This window comes from Carcharhinus amblyrhynchos, chromosome 3 (genome assembly GCF_965287045.1).
Source record: "Carcharhinus amblyrhynchos chromosome 3, sCarAmb.v2.hapA, whole genome shotgun sequence".
Lineage (NCBI taxonomy): Eukaryota > Metazoa > Chordata > Chondrichthyes > Carcharhiniformes > Carcharhinidae > Carcharhinus > Carcharhinus amblyrhynchos.
In genome coordinates, this window is record NC_137326.1 from 63,909,824 (window position 1) to 63,933,600 (window position 23,777).

The 23,777-nt window shown below is 43.5% G+C and overlaps 1 protein-coding gene across 3 annotated transcripts in view; it reads left to right on the top strand.

Moving 5' to 3' along the window:
* The window catches only part of ift122 (intraflagellar transport 122 homolog (Chlamydomonas)), a 211,307-nt gene that overhangs the window by 105,277 nt on the left and 82,253 nt on the right, over nucleotides 1–23,777 (top strand). For all 3 annotated transcript variants that reach the window (XR_013886242.1, XM_080184780.1, XM_080184790.1), the window contains exons 17-18: nucleotides 7,988–8,149; nucleotides 9,750–9,916. Coding sequence is in view for 2 of the 3 variants with exons in the window: in XM_080184780.1 (XP_080040906.1) it covers nucleotides 7,988–8,149; nucleotides 9,750–9,916 (329 nt within the window). In the remaining variant the exon portion in view is untranslated. The remainder of the gene's footprint in view (nucleotides 1–7,987; nucleotides 8,150–9,749; nucleotides 9,917–23,777) is intronic.

Consider the following 23,777-nt stretch of genomic DNA (forward strand, 5'->3'; position numbering starts at 1 on the left):
CCTCGTGCCAGTCTCTCCCCCGCCTCCCCTCCCTCACCGCATGGACATTGGGAACCTTCCCTCTCCGTTGATCGCCCCTCACCCCCTGTGGCGTTCTATCACCACCCCTTGCCGATCACTCCCGTCTGTAGAGTTCATGCCCGTCCGCAGAGTTCACTCCTTCCCCGATCACCCCCCTCATGTGTAGATTTCCCTCCCCCCGGTCGCCCCTGTCTGCAGAGTGCACCCCCACCCTCCCCGCCGATCATCCTTGTATGCAGATTTCCCTCCTTCCCAACTGCCCGTCTGTAGAGTTCACTTCCTTCCTGATCACCCCTGTCTGCAGAGTTCCCTCTGTCCTGATTACCTCTGTCTGCAGAGTTCCTCTGTCCTGTTTACCCCTGTCTGCAGAGTTCCCTCCCTCCCAATCACACCCGTCTGCAGAGCCCCCCTCCCCGATCACTACTCCTGTGGAGCTCCCCTTTCCTCCCTCCCACTGTCATAGCCCCATCCTTTTCAGATCTGTCCCTCTTGGCACTGCCCTTGGCACAGTAATAGCAATGATGTAGAGATGCTGGCGTTGGACTGGGGTAAACACAGTAAGAAGTCTGTGGAACCTTCCACACACCTGATGAAGGAACATCGTTTCTGAAAGCTTGTGAGATTACTATCAAATAAACTGGTTGGACTCTAACCTGGTGTTGTGAGACTTCTTACAGTAATAGCAAAACAGGGCCAGTACAATTGGGGAAATCAAGAAATTGGGTGCGTTTCTGATTTTTCACCTGTCACCTAATCATGGCGCCTAGCTTCACCAAACAACGGACGGGGTGAGGTCATAAGATCATGCCCAATGTATTTCTGTTTTTCCTATCAAAGTGGATAACCTCCAATTCCCCATATTGTATTCCATCTCCCAAATTTTTGCTCATGCTGAGCTTCTCCAAATCCCCTTGAAGCATTTTTGCAACAATTCAAACTTCCATCTAGTTTTTGTGTCATCTACATACTTGGAAATATCACCTTTAATCCCCACATCCAAATCATTAATATAAATTGTGAATAGATGGGGCCCTAGCAATGGTTCTTATGGTGCCACACTGGTCACAGTCTGCCAACCTAAAAGTACAAATAGCCAGGTGGAAAGTTGATGTAATGTTGATAACTGAGACCTATTCAAAACAATCCTTAATATTCATGTTTATGAAGTATTCAGAAAAGGTAGGGAAGGAAAAAAGGAGAATATTCTTGACCAGTATGTTTCCTGCCTAACAAGACACATTTGCTTGACTTAGTTCTGGGAAATGAAGTGGGTTCTGTCAGGAATATCGAAGTGAGAGAGCATCTTGGGAGTAGCGAGACTGGTATTACAAGGTTCAAATTAGTTACGGTGAAGAATAAAGTGCAATTTAGAATTAAAACTCTTAACTGGAGGAGGGTTAAATTCAGTGAATTGGAGAGAAATTTTGCCCAGGCAGTTTGGAGTTGGGCAGAAATGAAATGGAGCAATAGACAGCCTTTAAATAGAAGATGGTTTGCGTACAGTCCATACATATTATCTAAGGGGAAAGGGAGGACAATAAAGCAGGACAATTGAGTTAGAGAATAGGATGAAGCAGAAAAGGGGAAATGACAAATGCCAACTTGATGATGCGAGGATATGTGTGTGTGTGTGTGTGTGTGTGTGTGTGTGTGTGTGTCCATCTTGGGTCATTGTCTACGCGGAGTCCATATGTTCTCCTCATGTCTGTGTGGGTTTCCTCCGGGTATTCCGGTTTCCTCCCATAGTTCGAAAGACATGCTGGTTAGATGCGTTGGCCATGCTAAATTCTTCCTCGGTGTACCTGAACAGACGCTGGAGCGTGGCGAATGGGGAGTTTTCATAGTGACTTCATTGCAGTGTTAATGTCAGCCTACTTGTAACTAATGAATAAACTTTAAAGGGAAATGTGAAGAGCGAAGAGTCAGAATGAAAATAGATTAGCAGTTAATTAGCAGGAGGTTTTCTATAGGTGTATTAAGACTACAAGGACTGTCAGAGGAGCAATGGGCCTGATTAGAGACTGAAATAGAGCTCTGCTGATGGAGGCAGAAGGTCATGGCTGAAATACTAACTGAATACTTTGCATTACCAACGAAGAGAATTTTGTCAAAGTTATGGGTAAACGAGGAGATTTTTGGGATAAAAACAGAAAATGCTTGATAAACTGAGGTTGAGCAGCACTTGTGGAGACAGAAATAATTAATGTTTTGGGTCTGTTTGACCTGTTGCCTTGTGTGATACTGGATGAGATATAAATAAAGACAATGTACTAGAAAAGCTGGTGGTAAAGAGTAGATAAATGACCTGGATTTAAAAAGGTGGAGCAAAATTGAAACCAGCGGCATAAATGGGCAGTAGCAACGTGGTATGTTTGGGTTAATTAAAGGAAATCAGAATTGATTTAAGAACAAATCATGTTTAACTTACTGGAGTTTTTGATGAGGTAACTGAGAATTGATGAGGCAAATGCCATTGATGTGATGAACATGGACTTCCAATAGATTATGAGCAAAGTTAGAGTTCATGGAATGAAGGGGACAGAAGCAACTTGAATACAAAATTGGCTGAGTTACAAGAAACAGTAGTGCTTAATGGATGTTTTTCAGAATTGAGGAAGATTTGAAATGGAGTTCTCTAAGGGTCAGTGTTGGGGACTCTTGCTCTTCCTGATGTTTATTAATGATCTAGACCTTGGTGTACTTGAGACAGTTTCAGAATTTGTGAATATTACAAAATTTGGGAGTAGTGTGAACCATCTGAACAGTGTAGAACTTCAAAAGGACCTAGACAAACTGGTGGAATAGATAAACAAATTAAAGATGAAACTTAATGCGGAGAAGTATGTGATTTATTTTGGTAGGATGAATGCAAAGAGACAATACAAAATGAAAAGTAAAATTCTAAAGGGGGTTCGGGAGCAGGAGGACATGGGTACATAAATCATTGAAGGTGGCAGAACAGGGTGAGTGTGTGTTTAATAAAGCAAACAACATCGTGGGCTTTAGCGATAGGAGCACAGAGAGGCTGGGTACATCTGTAAGCAGAAGAAAGTCAGGAGGCTGGCAAGTGGGGCAGATGTGGAGATGCCGTCGTTGGACTGGGGTATAAGTGGGATAGATTCAGGGAGACCATTGAGCGGAAGGGGTTGGGGGGACCGGTAGTGGGAAGGAGTCATGAAGACTGGGAAAGGTTGAAACGACTGGTGAGTTGGAGGAGTTGGGAAGAAAGTGAGTGGGAAGAATTGGAAAAACCAGTGAATGGAGGGATTGGGAAGACTGGGGAGGAGAAGGGCTGGGAGGACTGGTGAGTGGGAGGAGTTGAGAAGACAGTGAGTGGGAAGAATTGGGAGAACCAGTGAATGGGAGGGATTGGGGAGGAGAGGGGTCGGGAGGATTGGTGAGTGGGAGGGGGTCAGGTGGACCAGTGAATGGGAGAGGATCGGAAGGACCCGTGAGCAGGAGAAGGTCAGAGGACTGGTGAATGGGAGGGGGGTCGGGAGGACTGGTGAATGGGATGGGGGTGGGAGGACCGGTGAATGGGAGGGGGTCGGGAGGACCGGTGAATGGGAGAGGGTCGGGAGGATTGGTGAGTGGAGGGGGTCGGGAGGATCGATGAGTGGGAGGGGGTCGGGAGGATCGGTGAGTGGGAGAGGTTCGGGAGGACGAGTGAGCGTGAGGGGCTCGGGAGGACGGGTGAGTGGGAGGGGCTCGGGAGGACTAATGAGTGGGAGGGGGTTGGGAGAACCGGTGAGCGGGAGGACCGGTGATTCGGAGGGTGTCAAGAGGATCGGTGAGTGGGAGGGGGTCAGGAGGACCAGTAAGCCAGTGGGAGCTGGGAGGAGTCAAAATTGTACCCACCTCTACTACTTCCTCTGGCAGCTTGTGTGAAAAAATTCACACAAGCCTCAGTGTGAAAAAATTGCCCCTCTGGACACTTTTATATCTCTCCCTTCTCACCTTAAACCTATGCCCTCTAGTTTTAGATCCCCAACCTTTGGGAAAAGGTATTGACTATCTAGCTGATCTGTGCCCCTCATTTTTTAATAGACCTCTATTAGACCATCCCTCAGCCTTCTATGCTCCAGAGAAAAAAGTCCCAGTCTGTCCAGCCTTTCCTTATAACTCAAACCATCAAGTCCCGATAGCATCCTAATAAATCTATTTTGCACTCTTTCTAGTTTAATAATATCCTTTCCATAATAGGGTGAAGAGGGTTGGGATGATATTGGAGTAGCAAAGCAATGGGAAGTGTTGAAATATATCAAGCATGTGCAGTTACAGTATGGATATTGGTGCATGGGGGGAATCCATGCTGAAGTGAAAATGGAGGCAGTGCTTTTCAGGCAACTTCTCCAATTGATATACATAGTGTTTAAGTAAAAACATGTTTTAAAGAGAGGATATCTGTACTGGGATGAATTTTTTCTCAATCTTTTGAATTCTCGAGCAAATTCAGGCAACATCCCTGTGTATTTTGAGCCCTGAATTAAACAGCATTTTCCACCAATGTGGCAAAATGTGGTATAATCATTTACTTTAATCTCCATTGCACAAAAACATTAATTGTTTGGAAATATTTGGAGCAGACTTGTCAACTCACCACTCAACTATTTGAGGGCCACTACAGAGTCATTGGCTTACTGCCATGCTGTCTGTAGTGTGGGAAAGCGCAGCACAAGGCTACAGTGCCACTTTATTTCTCTCTCTGCACTGACTCAGGCCAGGATTCTCCAACCTCATCCGCTGCTGCAAATGGAGATTTGGATGAACGCTGGCAATGGTGGCGGGGCGTATGGCATTGGAAAATCCTCGTCTCTGTTTTTCTGTCAGTCTCTTGTTGTGCACTTCTGCATATATTTCTCTATGTCACTCTGTCTATTTCTCACTCTGGCTCTCTCACTGCTTTTCTCTTTCTATCTTTTTCTCACTCAATGTCTGCCTCTCGCTCTGGCTTTCTTTCCCCCCTCCTCCCACTCCTCTCCTTGCCTTCGAAGAGACACAAACATTCCCAGCATACAGTTTGGTTTTTTAAAACCCTCACAATGGCACCTAAGGAAAGGACAGCAAAATGTAAGCATGTTATGCTTATAATATTGGAACAAGTGGAAATCAAAAAGAAACTAGATCGGGGTGACGTGGTGGCACATTGGTTAGCACTGTTGCCTGTCAGTGCAAGGAACACGGGTTCATTCAGGCCTTGGGTGGAGTTTCTATCTCCTCCATGTGTCTGCGTGGGTTTCCTTTGGGTGCTCCAGTTTCCTTCCACAGTCCAATGTGCAGGTTAGGTGGATTGACCATGTTAAATTGTCCCTTTGCGTGTAAAGATGTATAGATTAGGTGCATTAGCAGGGTGAATGTAAGGGGTTACAGGGATAGGGCAGGGAGGATAACCAGGGAAAGAGTAGCGTCCATTAGGGACCAAGGGGGCAATCTGTGGGTGGAATTAGAGAACCTTGGTTGAATGTCAAATGAATACTTCACATCTATCTTCACCCAAGAAAATGAAGATGAAGGTATAGAATTCAGAGAGAGAGAGAGACTACGAGGTTCTTGAGCAAATTGCCATAGGGAAGGACAAGGTGTTGGAGGTGTTGGCAGCCTTAAAAGTGTTAAATCTTCAGGTCCAGATGAATTGTGCCCTATGCTGCTGTGAGAGGCAAGGGAGGAAATTGCGAAAGCTCTGACCTAAATTTTCAATTCCTTTCTGATTACAGGGTAGGTACCAGAGGACTGGAGAACAGCTAATGTGGTTCCACTATTTAAGAAGTGTTGTAGAGATAAGCGAGGGAACTAGAGACCAGTGAGTCCCACATCTGTGGTTGGGAAACTATTGGAGAAACTTATGAAGGAGAGCATCTTTCTCTACTTGGAGAGACAAAGCTTGATCAGGGATAGTCAGTGTGGTTTTGTCAGAGGGAGGTCATGTCTAACAAATTTGATTGATTTTTTTCCGGAAGTGACCAGGTAGTGCTGTCAGTGTAATTTATATGCGTTTCAGCAAAGCCTTTGACAAGGTCCCACATGGGAGACTTACAAAGAAAGTAAATTCACATGGAATGTAGGGTAATTCAATAAAGTAGATTAAAAATTGGCTCAACTGTAGGAGACAGAAGGTGATGACAGAAGGCTGCTTTAGTGACTTGAAGTCAGTGTCTAGTGGCATATCAGAGGGATCTGTGTTGGTTCCCCTATTATTCGTCATTTCTATAAATGACATAGATGACTATGTGCGGGATAGGATTAATAAGTTTGCAGATGAGACAAGCATTGACCAGGTGGTTAACAGTGAGGCTGAGTGTCTTAGTCTACAAGAAGATACAGACAGAATGGTCAGGTGGGCAGATAAGTGGCACATGGAATTTAACCCTGAAAAGTGTAAGGTGATACTCTTTGGAAGGAGTAATTTGATAAGGAAATACTCAATGAATGGTAGGACACTAGGAAGTTCTGAGGAACAAAGGGACCTTGGCATGTTTGTCACAGGTCTCTGAAGGCAGAAGGACATGTTAGTAGAACGGTGAAAAAAGCATATGGAACACTTGCCTTTATTAATCGAGGTATAGATTACAAAAGCAGAGAAGTCATGTTGGAGTTGTCAAGGCTAGTTGGTGAGGCCAAGGCTAGAGTACTGCGTGCTGTTCATGTTGCCACATTATCAGAAGGATATGATTGCACTTGAGATGCAGAGAAGACTCACTAAGATGCTGGGATGGAACATTTATCATGAAGAGAGGTTGGGTAGACTTGGTTGTTTTCGCAGGAGCAGAGAAGACTGAGGGGTGACCTGTCTAAGGTGTACAAGATTATGAGGGTCATGGACAGAGTGGATAAGGAGCAGCTGTTCCCATTAGTTGAAGGGTTAGTCATGAGGGGACATAGGTTCAAGGTGAGGGGCAGGAGATTTGGAAGAATGTGAGGGAAAACTTTTTTTTACCCAGAGGGTGGTGACGGTCTGGAATGCGCTGCCTGGGAGGATGGTAGAGGCTGGTTGCCTCACATCCTTTAAGAGGTATTTGGATAACTTTGCCCTGAATGTTAGGATGTGCCATGGGCCAAGTGCTGGCAGAAGGAATTAGGTGGGGGTTTAGGTGTTCCTAATGTAATGTCATTATACCAAAAGACACATTTGGTATAGACTTGATGGGCCGAACGGCCTCTCCTGCACTGTATGATTCTATAGGAGGGCCTGGGTAAGTTGCTGTTTCAGAGGGTTGGTGTAGGCCAGATGGGCCGAATGGCTTCTTTTTGCATTGTCATGATTCTGTGGTTCAGGGAACAATTTGTATGATGCGTGGGTATCTCAAACATTTATGAAATATTGAAGCAGTGTGAAAATGTGGACGACATGGTACTTGGATGAGTAAAACTGTTTTAATTTTTTTATAATAATTTTGTAGCTTTGTGTTTCAGGTAAATACTTATAGCCATAGTGTTTTCCAAGTCACATTCTTGTAATGAAGTATTGTCACGTTTTCTTTAATGTAAACATTTCTGAAATCTAGAAATGACTTGGTCCCAGACTGGAAAATTGCACTGATTAAGCTAAATAAGTCTTACCTTAATTGTTGCTCTTTTACATACACCCACTGAGGAATAAATTACTGGTATTTTGCCTCATTTTCATAATTATTCTTGGTCCACCGATTGGAGACTTTGAAGGAGTACAGATGATGATCTTCAAAAGTCATAGATTCCAGTTCCAGCGGGATGCATTCTTGCACTTCTGGATTATGCAATCCTATATGTTGCTATTGGCCAGTGAATGTGATCTTTGGAAAACCTAAAGGGTTTGGGATTTGCTTACGTGAACGATTAATGCCACTGAACTCAAGAGGATATATCTACCAAAGTTTATATAGATTTCTACTGTTCCCTTTCAATACACAATTAAATCAGTATGAAATTTATTGTATAATCTCTGTTTGTGTTTGCAGTTATTATAAGCAGGGTTTCTTTCCCTTTACAGGAACGTAAAAAACATGGTGAGAGTGACAATGAGTTGTTTCTGGCAGATGTGCACGCCTACCAGGCCAAGTTCCATGAGGCAGCTAAATTGTACAAGAAGACGGGAAATAATAGTCGAGCTTTAAATATGTACACTGACCTATGCATGTTTGATTATGCAAAGGTACTGTCCTGCCAAAATTATGCAGCAATGTTTTTAAACTTCATTTTTAAGTTAGTTCAATGACAATATTAAATTTTAACTTGCACCAGCATGTATGTAAAGGATCTCGAGCAGCTTTTTTCCTAACTTACACTTCTTTAAATTTGCCAGAATCTTCTTGGTTGATCTTTCCTATTTGTTCATTGGGATCTATAGCGCTGACATTTTTAAATAAGACAAACAAAAAAAAGTCAACCTACTTTTCAACCAAAGCCCCTTTCAAGAAGAACCACAATAAAATACCCTAGAGGAGTAATTTAATTTTAATTTTCTCTGCCTGTTCCACATCCTGGCAATATTGCACAGACTGCTTGGGTGACTGGGAACTGGAGTAGGACATGACATTCAGTAATAAAAATCACTAACTTTGGAGCACCAGAGTGCAATGTTTTAAAGCAGTGTGAGGCTGGCCCACTCCCTGGATCTGACGAGATTCTGATTATTTTTTGTTGTAGAGTCCATACAGTGGAGGCTATTTAGTCCATCGAGTCTGCAGTCACCCTCCAAAAGAGCACTCTACTTTGGCGCATTCTCCGTAACCCCCTGTATTGATCAAGGCCAATCCACCTAATTGGCACATCTTTGGATACTAAGGAGCAATTTGCCATGACTAATCTACCTAACCTGCACATCTTTGGATTGTGGGAGGAAGCCGGCGCACCCGGAGGAAACCCACACAAACATGGGTAGAATGTGCAAGCCCCACCCACTCAGCCCAAGGCCAGAATTGAACCCCAGTCCATAGCGCTATGAGGCAGCAGTGCTAACAATCTGCAGTGCTGGGCTGAAGCCTGACTGGAAAGGAAAGCAAACAAGAAGATTCTCACTAGGCTAATTTTGTATCCTTTACAGTCACTTAAAAACATCATTGTTAAATGACAGCAAACTAGAATTCAGTAGTTCAGTGCTTTTGGGACCGTGCTAAATTCAAACCCCATTATAGCAAGTTGTGAAATTTAATTCAGTAACATTGGATTTGCACCAAAAGAAATGACCATGAAAGTTTCTGGACTTAAGTAAAAAGCCAACTGGTTTACTGATATCCTTCAGGGGAGTCCAACAAGTTCATTTGGTATCGTGAACTTGCAGAGTGCTGCTCCTTCATCACTCACCTGATGAAGGAGCAGTGTTCCGAAAGCTCGTGATACCAAATAAACCTGTTGGACTTTAATCTGGTGTTGTGAGACTTCTTACTGTGCCCACCCCAGTTCAATACCAGCATTTCCACTTCGGGGAAAGAAATTGATAGCCCTAATGCTCTGGCCTACGTTAACACTATCAATCCATGTTTGAATCATAATAATCTCAGGATAATTATATAGGCCATTAATATGATTGTGCCAATATCATCAACATCCCAACAAAACATTTAAAAAGGAAAGGGATTATCAGGTTAAGAAATTTATTAAGGGAAGCCTCATTATTTTACACAAAAATCTCTTAATCTAGATGGGGTTAATGGTTGATTGTATATAAATCAATATCTCCGTTTGTTTGACTTTACTCTTTGAATTTTTACCAGAGGGAATGGTAATGATCCATTTTATCACAATTTTCTCAGGATTTCCTTGGCTCAGGTGATCCCAAGGACACTAAGATGTTGATTACTAAACAAGCAGACTGGGCCAGGAACATCAATGAACCAAAAGCAGCAGCAGAAATGTATCTCTCTGCAGGGGAACATCTAAAAGCAATTGAGATCATTGGGGACCATGGTTGGGTTGACATGTAAGTCTTTGACATGGAATGAAATAGTCATTTGTACACCTAGAAGTGAAAAGGAAAGATATTACTGTCACCTGTCTATCTTCCTGTCCATAAAATGCAATTATATAAAACTGTTGATTTTGGGGCATGTTCACAAGCGCTCTGTTGTCATGATTTATGGTAATGCTCTTGTCAGTTTTACCAGCGTAACTTGTTTTGTCAGCATTTTCCAAGGCCTTTTTCCTGTGACCTCTGTCTTTTCTTTGCATTTCTGGCTATTTAGCAATACTTGTACAACAGAACACAGGAATTAGGAGAAAAAATAGGCCATTTGGCCCCTCAGCTCCTGTTGATCAGAAAACTGTCTACTTGGTCTTCAATCACCCAGTCTCTATTGTCCTCTGGAAAAGAGAATTCCACAGGGTAACAATTCCCAGAGAAAATAATTCTCCCCATCTCAGTCTTAAGTGGGAGCTCCCTAATTTTTAAATTGTAACCCGTAGTTCTAGACTCCCCCACAAGGGGAAATGTTTTCTTAGTATTCATCCTGCCAAGTCCCCTTAGAATCATCTTTGTTTCAATAAGATCACCCTTCATTCTTCTAAACCCCCAATGAGTACAAGCCTAACCTATTCAACCTTTCCTTCTAAGATTACACTTTCAACCCAGGAATCAGTTTTCTGAAATGCTTCCAATGCACTTATATCCAATCTATAACAAAACTGTCCAGATGCAGTCTCATTAAGGTCCTTTACAATTGAAACAACACTTCCCTATTTTTATATTTGAGTTCCCTTGCATCCAAGTCCAAGGATGTGCAGGTTAGGTGGATTGGCCATGCTAAATTGATCGTAGTGTCAGGGGATTAGCAAGGTAAATATGAGAGTTACAGGAATAGGACCTGGGTGGGATTGTGGTCGGTGCAGACTCGATGGGCTGAGTGGCCACCTTCTGCACTGTAGGGATTCTATGGGCATTTCATTTGCCTTCCTAATCATTTGTTGTACCTGAACTAACTTTTTATGATTCGTCATCTAGGTCCCTCAGTACTGTAGACTTCTGCAGTCTCTATCCATTCAAATATACTGCTTTTATATTCTTCCTGTCAACATGGACTCTGCAACTGTAACTTTTGGGTGCTTTCTCTAATTTTTAAGTGTCCAAACTTAATTTTCAGATCTCTGATTCTCCCTGCCAGGTCTCAGTTGTCAGAGTGCAAGTTTCTCCCTATCATCAGTCCAGGTTTATAGACTTCATCCTGCGAAATCCTAACTTTCCCTTATGATATAGTTTATTCTGCTGATAAAATGGCTGTTCCCAAGATTAACAACCTTGGACTTCATGCCCTCTCACATCACAATCTGTAACTTAGGTCTCTTCCCAAGCTGATGAGCATCCAGAAATTCCAGATCCAACACCATGTTGAAGGACCATCAGATGTTTAATGAGAAACCACAGTGAGTTCTCAGGGCAACTTGGTATGGCAATGAATGCTATTTTACCAGTAGAAAACAGACAATCCCTACAGTGCAGTTGGAGGCCATTTGGCATTGAGGGTGCACTGACCCTCCAAAAGACCACTCTACCAGGCCCACTCCTCCACTGCATTCCCTGTAACCTTGCGCATTGGTTCTGGCCACTTCATATAACCAGCACATCTTTGGACTGTGGGAGGAAAACAGGGTACCCAGAGGAAACCCATGTAGACTTGGGGAGAATGTGGAAACTCTATACATCAGTCCCCAAGACTAGAATCGAACCCAGGTCCCTGGAACTGTAAGGCATCTGTGCCAACCACTGTGCCAATCCTTGGGTTATATATTTCCTTCCTTACCTTCTTTAACTGCATAATATTTCAAAGTGCTTTACAGCCAATGAAATAATTTTGAAATGTAGTTACTGTTGGAAACACAGCAACTAATTTGCATACTGTAAACTCCCTCACCAGCAATGTGACAATGACCAGATAACCTGCTTTGGTGATGTTAATTGAGAATGAATTAGTGCCAGGTCACTGGAGATAACTGTTCTGCTTTTCCTCAGAATACTGCTGTGGAATATTTTATATCCACCAAATGAAATTTGACGTCTCATCTGGAAGTTAGCACCTTGGACACAGCAGCATTCTTTCAGTAATACATGAGAATGCCAGCCTTGAATTTTATGCTCAATCTCAGCAACTTGAACCCATAACCTTCATGTTCTGAAACGAAACTGCTACCAACTGAACTGTAGCTGACACTGAAATAAGTTAATAATGTTGGTCAAACATAACCTTTCATTTTTGAAATAGAACTGTCTATTCTTTGTTATAGAACACTACAGCACAAACAGGCCCTTCGGCCCACAAGTTGTGCCGATCACTTGTATACCTACTAAGCCATAGACCTATTTATAACCCCCAATCCCATTAGGTCCCATATACTCATCCAGAAGTCTTTTAAAAGACCCCAGCGAGTTCGCCTCCACCACCGCTGACGGCAGCCAATTCCATTCACTCACCACCCTCTGAGTGAAAAACTTACCCCTAACATCTCCTCTGTACTTGCTTCCCTGCACCTTAAATCTGTGTCCTCTCATACCGACCATTTCAGCCCTGGGAAATAGCCTTCGAGAATCCACCCTATCTATTCTTCTCAACATCTTATAAACCTCTATCAGGTCGCCTCTCAACCTTCGTCTCTCCAGGGAGAAGAGTCCCAGCTCCCTCAACCTATCTTCATAAGGCATGCCTCCCAATCCAGGCAACATCCTTGTAAATCTCCTCTGCACCCTTTCAATAGCTTCCACGTCCTTCCTATAGTGAGGCGACCAGAACTGCACACAGTACTCCAAGTGGGGTCTGACAAGGGTCCTATAAAGTTGCAGCATTACCTCCCGACTCCTAAACTCAATCCCTCGATTAATGAAGGCCAGTACACCATATGCCTTCTTGACCACATCCTCCACCTGCAAGGCCGATTTAAGAGTCCTGTGGACCCGGACCCCAAGATCCCTCTGCTCTTCAACACAGCTAAGACTCCTACCCTTGGTATTGTATTCCTTCATCCCATTGGTCCTGCCAAAATGGACCACTACACATTTATCCACGTTGAAGTCCATCTGCCTCTTCTCCACCCAGTCTTGCATCCTATCTATGTCCCGCTGCAACTTCTGACATCCCTCCAGACCATCCACAACACCACCAACCTTCGTATCGTCTGCGAACTTGAAAATGACAAACAGCAAGGGTCCTAGAACAGATCCCTGGGGCACTCCACTGGTGACCGACCTCCATGCAGAAAAAGACGCATCCACAACCACTCTCTGCCTTCTGCAGGCAAGCCAGTTCTGGATCCACAAGACCAAAGCCCCCTGGACCCCAAGACTTCTCAAGAAGTCTTGCATGGGGACCTTATCAAACGCCTTGCTGAAGTCCATGTAAACCACGTCTACCGCTCTTCCTTCGTCAATGTGCTCAGTCGCCTTCTCAAAGAACTCAACTAGGCTCGTAAGGCACGATCTGCCCTTGACAAAATCATGTTGATTATTTCTGATCATTCTAAACTTCTCCAAATGCTCATAAATCTTGTCCCTCAGAAGCCTCTCCATCAACTTACCAACCACTGAGGTTAGACTCATCGGTCGGTAATTTCCCAGGCTATCCCTGTTCCCTTTCTTGAAAATAGGAACCACCTCTGCAATCCTCCAATCCTCCGGAACCTCTCCCGTCTCCATCGATGACGCAAAGATCATCACCAGGGGCTCTGCAATCACTTCCCTCACCTTCCACAGTAACCTGGGGTACATCCCATCCGGTCCCGGCGACTTGTCTATCTTGATGGAGTTTAAAAGTTCTAACACATCCTCTTCCTTAACATCCACATACTCAATCTTTTCAGACTGCCGCAAACCTGTAGCACAACCTCCCAGATCACTTTCCACCGTGAATACTGAGGCAAAGTACTCATTAAACACCGCTGCCATTTCTTCCAGTTCCACACAGACTTTTCCCCCTTCACCTTTTATAGGTCCTATCCCTTCTCTTCTCATAAGAACATAAGAACATAAGAAATAGGAGCAGGAGTAGGCCATCTAGCCCTTCGAACCTGCCCCGCCATTCAATAAGATCATGGCTGATCTGTCGTGGCTCACTTCCTCATTCTTTTACTTTTTCTCATCCTTTTACTTTTTCTCATCCTTTTACTTTTTACATATTTGTAGAAGGCCTTGGGATTCTCCTTAATCTTACCTGCCAAGGCCTTCTCATGACCCCTTCTGGCTCTCCTAATTTCCTTTTTAAGCTCCTTTCTACAAGCCTTATACTCTTCTAGATCCACCATCTCCTAGCTCTCTGAACCTTTTATACACCTTTCCTTTCTTCCTGACTAGGTTCACCACAACCTTCGTGCACCATGGTTCCCGTGCCCTACCAAAACCTCCGTGTCTCATCGGAACATTATCGTGCGGAGCTCCAGTCAAACATTCCTTGAATATCCGCCACCTTCCTTCTGTATTTTTCCCCAAGAATGCCTCCTTCCAGTTTATTTGTCCAATTTTCTGCCTGATGTCTTCATACTTTACTCCAGACAAACACCTTCCTAGCCTGCCTGATCCTATCTCTTTCCAATGCTATCGTGACGGAGATAGAATTATGATCTCCATCCCCAAGATGCTCTCCAACCGAGAGATCCATCACCTGCCCTGGTTCATTAGCCAGCACCAGGTCAAGTACAGCCTCTGCTCTCGTAGGCTTATCCACGTACTGTGTCAGGAACCCTTCCTGTACACACCTAACAAACTCCTCCCCATCCAAACCTCTTACCCTTGGGATATTCCAGTCGATGTTTGGGAAATTAAAGTCTCCCATCACGACAACTCTGTTATTACTACATCTCTCTAGGATCTGTTTCCCTATCTGCACCTCAACTTCCCTGTCACTATTGGGCGGCCTATAGAAAACACCCAGCAAAGTTATCAACCCTTTGCTGTTCCTAACTTCCACCCACAATGACTCTGTTGGCAGTCCCTCCACGGCATCCTCCTTCTCTGCAGCCATGACACTGTCCCTCATCAACAGTGCCACTCCACCACCTCTTTTGCCCCCAACCCTGTCCTTCCTGAAGCATCTGAATCCTGGCACCTGAAGTACCCAGTCCTGTCCCTGAGACATCCAAGTCTCTGTAATGGCCACCACATCACATTCCCAAGCAGCAATCCACGCCCTAAGCGCATTTACCTTATTTATAGTTATGTTTTATTATTATTTATATTTATAGTTATAGTTTTGGTTTCTAGATATATTTTTTATCATATCTTTGAGCAAAAATTCCATTATTTTTGCAACCACTGAAGTTAAGCTGATTTGCCAACTGTTCTTTGGACTTGTTTTATCCGCTGTCACAGTGGAATGTAGAACCAGGGGCATAGTTTCAGAATAATGGGTCTACCATTCCGAATGAAGATGAGGAATTTCTTCTGAGTCTTTGGAATTCTCTTCCCCAGAGCCCAGAGAACATGGAGGGTGGGTCATTGAATACATTTGTGGTTGAATTAAGACCGGTTTTTGAGCTACAAAGGAATCAAGGGTTATTGGAATCAGACAGGAAATTGGAGTTGAAAGTGCAATTGGATTGACCATGATCTTACTGAATGATAGAACAGATATGAAGGGTTGTATATCCTCTTCTTGCTCCCATTTCTTTTGCTCCCTTTTTATGAATTAGATTAGCTGTTTGCCAATCCTTTAGCCCTATTCTGTTTTCTAATAAATACAGTATGCCTCTTCCTAACTTCTTAACATGTGCATGCATTCACTGTATTTTGAGCAAGAGTTTTACTCCCTCATAAATTATATTTTTACATTTTTCATTATTTTAAGTTTGTAGTGTCTGTTTGCGTTTCAGGTTGTATTGACATCTTTCTAACCTCTTTGTATTGTTGTTATCCATAACTCAGTGTGTGCCTTTCTCTTTCATTTCAGTTTCATCTTTATCTACTTAGTATTTTTTTAACCAAAAAAATCTATCTCCTGAATTCTATTGATTTTATGGAATCCCATTGTTTTCCTGCTCCCTCTGCAGTAATTTTCTTTGTTTACCTCTGCTCACTACATTCCTAATGTCAAATTTAGCTTTTTTCCAGTATATTACTTTGATTTTGCTCTTATATATGTCTTTTCCAGTTGCTTATCTTTGATCCTATCCCTTGGTTGGTTTACCATTGTTTAGTGATGCCCCATTAAATAACTGATGTGTTGCTCTATTTGCTGCTACATTAATCCACTAAATGCTTTCACATAATTTATTTGTTGATGTGCCAATTGTATTAATTCCTGACTGCCCATTTTATTATTCATTTGTTAGTTCTCGCTTGTCAGCTAGTTTGTGACTGATGAGAGGACATGGCAGTTTTAATTAATTTATTTATTTGGGATATCTCACTCATTCCCTTCTTTACTCAAGTCCCTTTAGCTGTGGTGTAACCACCTCCCTAAATATGCTGTCCACAATGTTCTCAGACTCACGGATGCTCCACAGTGTCCCCAGCCGCCGTTCCAGCTCTGAAACGCAAGCTTCTAGGAGCTGCAGTGGATATACTTCCTGCATACGTGCTGGCCCCAGGCATTGAAAATGTGCCCAGCCTCCTACATGAAGCAAGAAGAGCAAACCATAGCTTCAAGCTCTCCTGCATGACTAAACTCTTTAAGTTTAAAAACTTTATAAGATGTTTTAAAAAAAGAATTACAGCAAATATTCCCTACACTTGCCTAAACAATGAGTTTCAATTTAAGATACTTTGGAAATACCCACCAGGATTTACTCACCAATTAGATGTGTTCGATGATCTCACCTCACTTTCTGACCTGTTCTGTCTGTACTCCAAATTTTGGTCAAAGGAGGAGGGAGTTTCAGGCTTAACCCTTCCTTGATAATCTGTTCTTCCGCTTCCCACTTTTCAGTAGATGTGGCTACACCAACGTCTCCTGGAATGCACTTCAGTGAAATCTCACTGTCACCTCTGCTGGATGCTTTTTCTCCTGTTTATCACGGGACGGGCTTTTCCAGAGTGCACCTCAGTGAAGTCTCACTACCTCCCTCTGCCACCAACTATGTAGAGTGTTAGTAGTACAACCCCCCAATCCCACCAATCTCCCCCTCCATAGGTCCCACCCCTAAAAGGCCCTGGCCCTGCCCTCTTGGTGCTGCCCGTTGCCTGATGGGCAGTGCCAAGATGCCACTTGGGCTTGCCAGTTTACCACTTGACAGTGCCGGGAGCCAGGCTGACAATGCCCATGTGGCATCTGTTCCGTAGCCCTGACCTTCTGGTGGGCCTCCACGGCCTTTGTTCACTCCACGGGGTCGGGCCCCTAGTTCCCCATTAGTGAGGAGCTGCTGCAAACCCTGCTGCAGTGAACCACTCTTGGCGGTGGGTGGGGGTGGTTCTCCACACCTCTGTTTTAAATCACACTCACCTAACTATCTACAGTAATCGGGACCCAGCACAGAACCCAGTGCTTCACATCCTTTAAAAAGTAATCAATTATGAGCACTTGACATCATAACATTCAAGCTATAGGCCAAGAGCTGGTAAATGAAATTTGATGGAAGGTCATGTGTTTCTCGCATGTGGGTGCAGACTCAATGGGCTCAAGGGCCTCTTGTATGCACCGTATGCTTCTATGCTCTACATCCATTTGTAAATCTCTGATCAGTAAAGCAGCCTTCTGTTATCGCTCTCTGTTTAAAATGGATGAGTATGAGATTACCCATTTTGATTGGAAGAATGGAATGGCAATTGATGATCTAAATGGAGATAGACTTCAGGGTATTTCAGTTACAGAGGGGTTTGGGTGTCCATATGCATGAGTTGCAGAAAACCTGTATTCAGATATGGCAGGTGATAAAGCAAATGGAATTTTGGCGTTTATAGCTAAAGAAACTGAGTATAAATGTCAAAGTATTGCTGAAACTATACAAGGCATTGGTGAGATCGCACCTGGAGTACTTGTGTACAATTTTTGTACCCTTATTTGAGGAAGGATGTAATGGCATTAGAAGCAGTTCAGAGGAGGTTTACTAGATTGGTTCCAGAGATGAGGAGTTCACCTAATGAAGAGAGATTGAGCAGTTTAGGCCTATACTCTCTAGCGTTTACAAGAATGAGAGGAAATCCAAAATGATAAAAGGTATTAACAAAGTAGACCCAGAGTGATGCTTCTTCTTGGGCAATCTAGAACAAGCGATCATAGCTTTCAAGGGCTCATACTTGATTACTTTTTAAGGGATGTGAAGAACTGGGTTCTGTGCTGGGCCCCCTATTATTTATCATTTATATAAACAGTTTTAGTTTGTTATGGACAAAGAAATAGACAAGTTGCAAAAATGTTTTGGATCTGGGGAGAGCAGATTTTTAGTAAAGTAAGTCACAATCTGGCCAAGATAGACTGGGAACAGCTACTAGTGGAGAAATCTAGAAAAGAGCAGTGGGGGGCTTTCTAAAAGGAATGGGGAAGGTACAAGCCCAGCATGTTCCGTTTAGGGTGATAGGAAGGAGTAACAAGCCCAGAGAACCGTGCATGACCAGAGATATTCAGGATGCACTGAGAAGGAAAATGGAAGCTTTTAGCAGATAAAAGGAAACCAAATAAATGGAGGCATAAATGAAATACAAGAAGTGCAGCTTAAGGTGGAGCTTTAGAAAGCAATTAAGGAAGCAAAAAGGGGATATGAGAAAGCTCTGGCTGGTAAAAGTAGGGAAAATCCCAAGATCTTCTATAAGTACATCAGTGGAAGAGGATAACCAGGGAAAGGGTAGAGCCCGTTAGGAACCAAGGGAGCAATCTGTTGGTGGAGCCAAAGAACATCGGTAGGGTGTTGAACATATCTATCTCCATCTTCAGCCAAGAGAATGAGGATTAAGGTGTGGAATTCAGGGAGAGAGTCTGCCAAGTTCTTGAACAAATTGATATAAGGATAGACAAGGTATTGCAAGCTTAAAAGTGGACAAATCTCCAGGTCTGGATGAATTATACTCCAGGCTGCTGTGGGAGGCAAGGGAGAAGATTGCAGGGGCTCAGCTGTAGGAGATGGAGATCGATGACAGAGGCTGCTTTGCTGATCAGAGATGTACAGTTGGATGTGGATCATTGAAGCGTGCGGTGCAGGAGAGGCCCGTTGACTTTGCGCCCACGTGCGGGGGACACGTGGCTTTCCACCCACTCTCGTTTGCCAGCTCTTGGTCTGTAGCTTGGGTGTTGTGGTGTCAAGTGCTCATACTTGGTTGCTTTTTGAGGGATGCGGGGCACTGTGTTCTGTGCTGGGTCCCCTATTATTTATCATTTATACAAATAACATAGATGACCATGCCGGGGATAGGATTAGTAAGTTTACAGATGGTACAAACATTGGCCGGATGGTTAACGGTGAGACTGAGTGTCTTGGGCTGCAAGAAGATGCATACGGGTTAAATGGGCAGATAAGCAGCAGATAGAATTTAACCCTGAAAAGTGTGAGGTGATGCATTTTGGAAGGAGTAATTTGACAAGGAAGTATTCAGTGAACGGCATGACATTTGGAAATTCTGTGAAACAAAGGGACCTTGGTATGTTTGTCCATAGATCTGCTCCACTAATGTATTTATTCACCGGTGCCTTCTGCTCCACTATCTCATTCGTTCACTAATGCCTTTTCTTTGCGAAAGTATTTACTGGTGCCTTCTGTTCCACTATTGTATTTATTCACTAGCACCTTCTGTTCAAGTAACACATTTATTAACTGGTGCCTCCTGTTCAACTACCATATTTATTCACTACTGCTTTCTGTACCACTATCAAATTCATTCACTCGTGCCCTTTGCTCCACAAATGTATTCGTTCACTGGTACCCTTCTTTTCCACTATCATGTTTGCTGACAGATAACTTTTGCTCCACTATTGCATTCATTCACTAGTGCCTTTTGATCCAGTACTGTATTTATTCCCTCTTTCCTTCTATTCCACTGTCATATTTATTAATTGTTGCCTTCTATTCCACTAACATATTTATTCACTAGTGCCTTCTGTACCACCATCGATGAAGTGTGGCAATTAGGGGATTTTCACAATAACTTTGTTGCAGTGTTAATGTAAGCCTATTTGTGACATTAATAAACAAACTTAAAAACTTAATTCATTCACTCATTCCTTTTGCTGCACGAATGTATTTACTAACTAGCATCTTTTGTGCAATTATTGTATTTATTCCCTGGTGCCTTTTGCTCCACTCATCTATTTATTTGCTGGTGCCTTTTGTTCAACTATCGTATTTATTAACAGGTGCCTTTTCTCCACTACTGCATTCATTGACTGATGCCATCTGTTCCAGTGTTGTATTTATTCCCCTTTTCCTTCTATTCTGCTATCAGATTGTTTTCACTGGTGCGTTCTTTTCAGCTATCATACTTGTTTTCTGGCGCCTTCTGTTAAATTATCATATTTATTCACTGGTGTCTTCTGTTCACTATCACATTTATTCACCGTTCCCTTCAGTTTCTAGAACTTGGTAATGAACTGGTGCCTTCTGTGCAGCTAAGGTATTTATTCACAAACACCTTCTGTTTCAACATCACATTTATTCACTCATGCCTTCTGTTCAACTGTCATATCTATTTACTGGTACTTTCTGTCCACTATTTTATTTATTCACTGGTGCCTTCTGCTCTGCTAACGTATTTATTCACTGGTGTCTCCTGTTCAACTATCAAATTTATTAACTGGTGCCTTTTACTCCTCTATTGCAATCATTGACAGGTGCCTTCTGTTCATTGACAGATGCCTTCTGTTCCAGTGTTGTATTTATTCTCTTGTTCCTTCTGCCCTGGGAGGCAGAGAGTGGGGGTCAATGGGTGCTATTCGGATTGGCGGTTGGTGACTAGTGGGGTGCCCCAGGGGTCGGTGCTGGGGCCTCAGCTATTTACCATTTATATAGATGATCTGGAGGAGGGAACCGAGTGCAGGGTGTCGAAATTTGCTGATGACACCAAGATTGGGGGAAAGGCAAATTGTGCGGAGGGTGTGGAGAGTCTGCAGAAGGATCTAGATAGGCTGGGCGAATGGGCCAGGAAATGGCAAATGGAATTTAATGTTGGCAAGTGTGAGGTGGTCCACTTTGGTAGGAAGAATGGTAGGAAGGACTATTACTTACGTGGCGAAAAACTGCAGCAGGCGACGGTGCAGAGGGACCTCGGGGTCCTTGTGCATGAGTCGCAAAAACCCAGCTTGCAGGTGCAGCAGGTGGTCAGGAAGGCGAATGGGATGCTGGCCTTCATAGCGAGGGGGATTGAATATAAAAGTAGGGAGGTCTTGCTGCAGCTGTATAGGGCATTGGTGAGGCCGCAGCTGGAGTACTGTGTGCAGTTTTGGGCGCCGCACCTGCGCAAGGATATTTTGGCCCTGGAGGGAGTGCAGAGGAGGTTTACTAGGCTGATACCGGAGTTGAGGGGGTTGAGCTATGAGGAGAGGCTGAATAAACTAGGCTTGTACTCGCTAGAGTTTAGAAGAATGAGGGGAGATCTCATTGAGACGTATAAGATGATGAATGGGATGGATAGGATAGAGGTGGAGAGACTCTTCCCGCTCAAAAAAGACAGTAGGACTAGGGGGCACAGCCTCAAGATAAAGGGGAGGCGGTTTAGAACGGAGTTGAGGAGGAACTTCTTCACTCAAAGGGTGGTGAATCTCTGGAATTCTCTGCCCGTTGAAGTGGTGGAGGCTGCCTCGCTAAATATTTTTAAGACGCGGGTTGATGGGTTTTTGATAAGAGAGGGGATTAAGGGTTATGGGGAGAGGGCGGGAAAGTGGAACTGAGCCACAACAGATCAGCCATGATCTTATTGAATGGCGGGGCAGGCTCGAAGGGCTAGATGGCCTACTCCTGCTCCTATTTCTTATGTTCTTATGTTCTTATGTTAACACATTTATTCACCGGTGCCTCCTGTTCCACTAATGTATTCATTCAGTGATGTCTTGTGTTCTATGAATGTTTTTATTAACTGGTGCCTGCTGTTGTATGTCATAATTATTCACTGGTGTCTTTTGCTCCACAAGTTTATTTATTCACTGGCGTCTGTTGTTCCACTGACATATTAATTCACTGGTGCTTTCTGGTCTGCTAATGTATTCATCACTCGTTCCTTTTGCTCCTCTAATGTATTTATTCTCTGGTGTCTCCTAATAATTATCTTATTTATTCACTGTTGCCTTCTGTTCCATTTATGTAATTATTCACTGGTGCCTTCTGACCAATTACTAATCTCAGCCTTTAGCTTCACAAATGTATCCACTGGTGTCTTTGGTAGAAACAATAGTAGGAAGGATTATTATTTATAGGGTGAAAAGCTGCAGCATGCTACAGTGCAGAGGGACATGGGGTTCCTTGTGCACGAATCGCAAAAACCCAGTCTGCAGATGCAGCAGGTGATCAGGAAGGTGAATGGAATGCTGGCCTTTATAGCGAGGCGGATAGAATATAAAAGCAGGGAGGTCTTGCTGCAACTGTACAGGGCACTGGTGAGGCCACAACTGGAGTACTGTGTGCAGTTTTGGTCCCCACATTTGAGAAAGGATATATTGGCCTTGGAGGGAGTACAGAGAAGGTTCACCAGGCTGATACTGGAGATGAGGGGGTTAGCTTATGAAGAGAGATTAAATAGGCTGGGCCTGTACTCGTTAGAGTTTAGAAGGCTGAGGGGGGATCTTATAGAGACTTACAAGATAATGAAGGGGCTAGGCAGGGTAGAGGTAGAGAGATTCTTTCCGCTTAGAAAGGATAGCAGAACTAGAGGGCACAGCCTCAAAAAGTTGGGGAGGCGGTGGTGGGGGGGGAGTGGGGGAGAGGTTGGTGCGTGTGTGTGTGTGGGTGGGTGGGGGTGCAATTTAGAACAGAGTTGAGGAGGAACTTCTTCACACGAAGGGTGGTGAGTCTCTGGAATTCTCTGCCCATTGAAGTGGTGGAGGCTACCTCGCTGAATATATTTAAGTCACGGGTAGATAGATTTCTGATAGACAAGGGAATTAAGGGTTATGGGGAGAAAGTGGGAAAGTGGAACTGATTCACTTCCGATCAGCCATGATCTTATTAAATGGTGGGGCAGGCTCGAAGGGCTAGATGACCTACTCCTGCTCCTATTTCTTATGTTCTGATGTTCTTATGACTTCTGTGCAGCTGTTGTATTTATTTACTGGTGCCTTCTGTTCAACTATTATACTTATTCACTGGTGCATTTTGCTATACTAATGTATTCACTCAGTGGTGCCTTCTGCTCAACAGCAGTATAGTAGCACAGTGGTTAGCAGTGCTGTCTCACTGCTAGGGTTTGATTCCAACATTGTATTTATTTCCTGGCTCATTCAGTTACAGTGACGTGTTTATTCACTAGTGCCTCCTCTTGCATGTTGTATGTTTACACTGTTGCCTTTTGCTCCACTATCATATTTCTTTCAATGGTCAAATCTGTTCAACTGTTGATAGTTGAACAGATTGGCAACACGGATGGCACTGCTGCCTCACAACGCCAGGGACCAGGATTCAATTCGAGCTTTGACTGCCTGTGGAATTTGCACATTCTTCCCATGTCTGCGTGGGTTTCCTCTGGGTTTTGTCCCACAGTCCAAAGATGTGCAGGATTGCCATACTAAATTGCCTCTAGTATTCCATGATATGTAGGTGATTCACTAGTGCCTTCTTTTCAACTATTGCATTTATTCACCGGTGCCTTCTCTTCAACTAATGTTTTTATTTACTGGTCTGTTCTGTACAACTATTCTATTTATTTAGTCGTCCATTCTGTTCCCGTATCTTATTCATTTACTACCACTTTCTGCTCTGCTAATGCATTTATCCACTTGTGCCTTTTGCTCCACTAA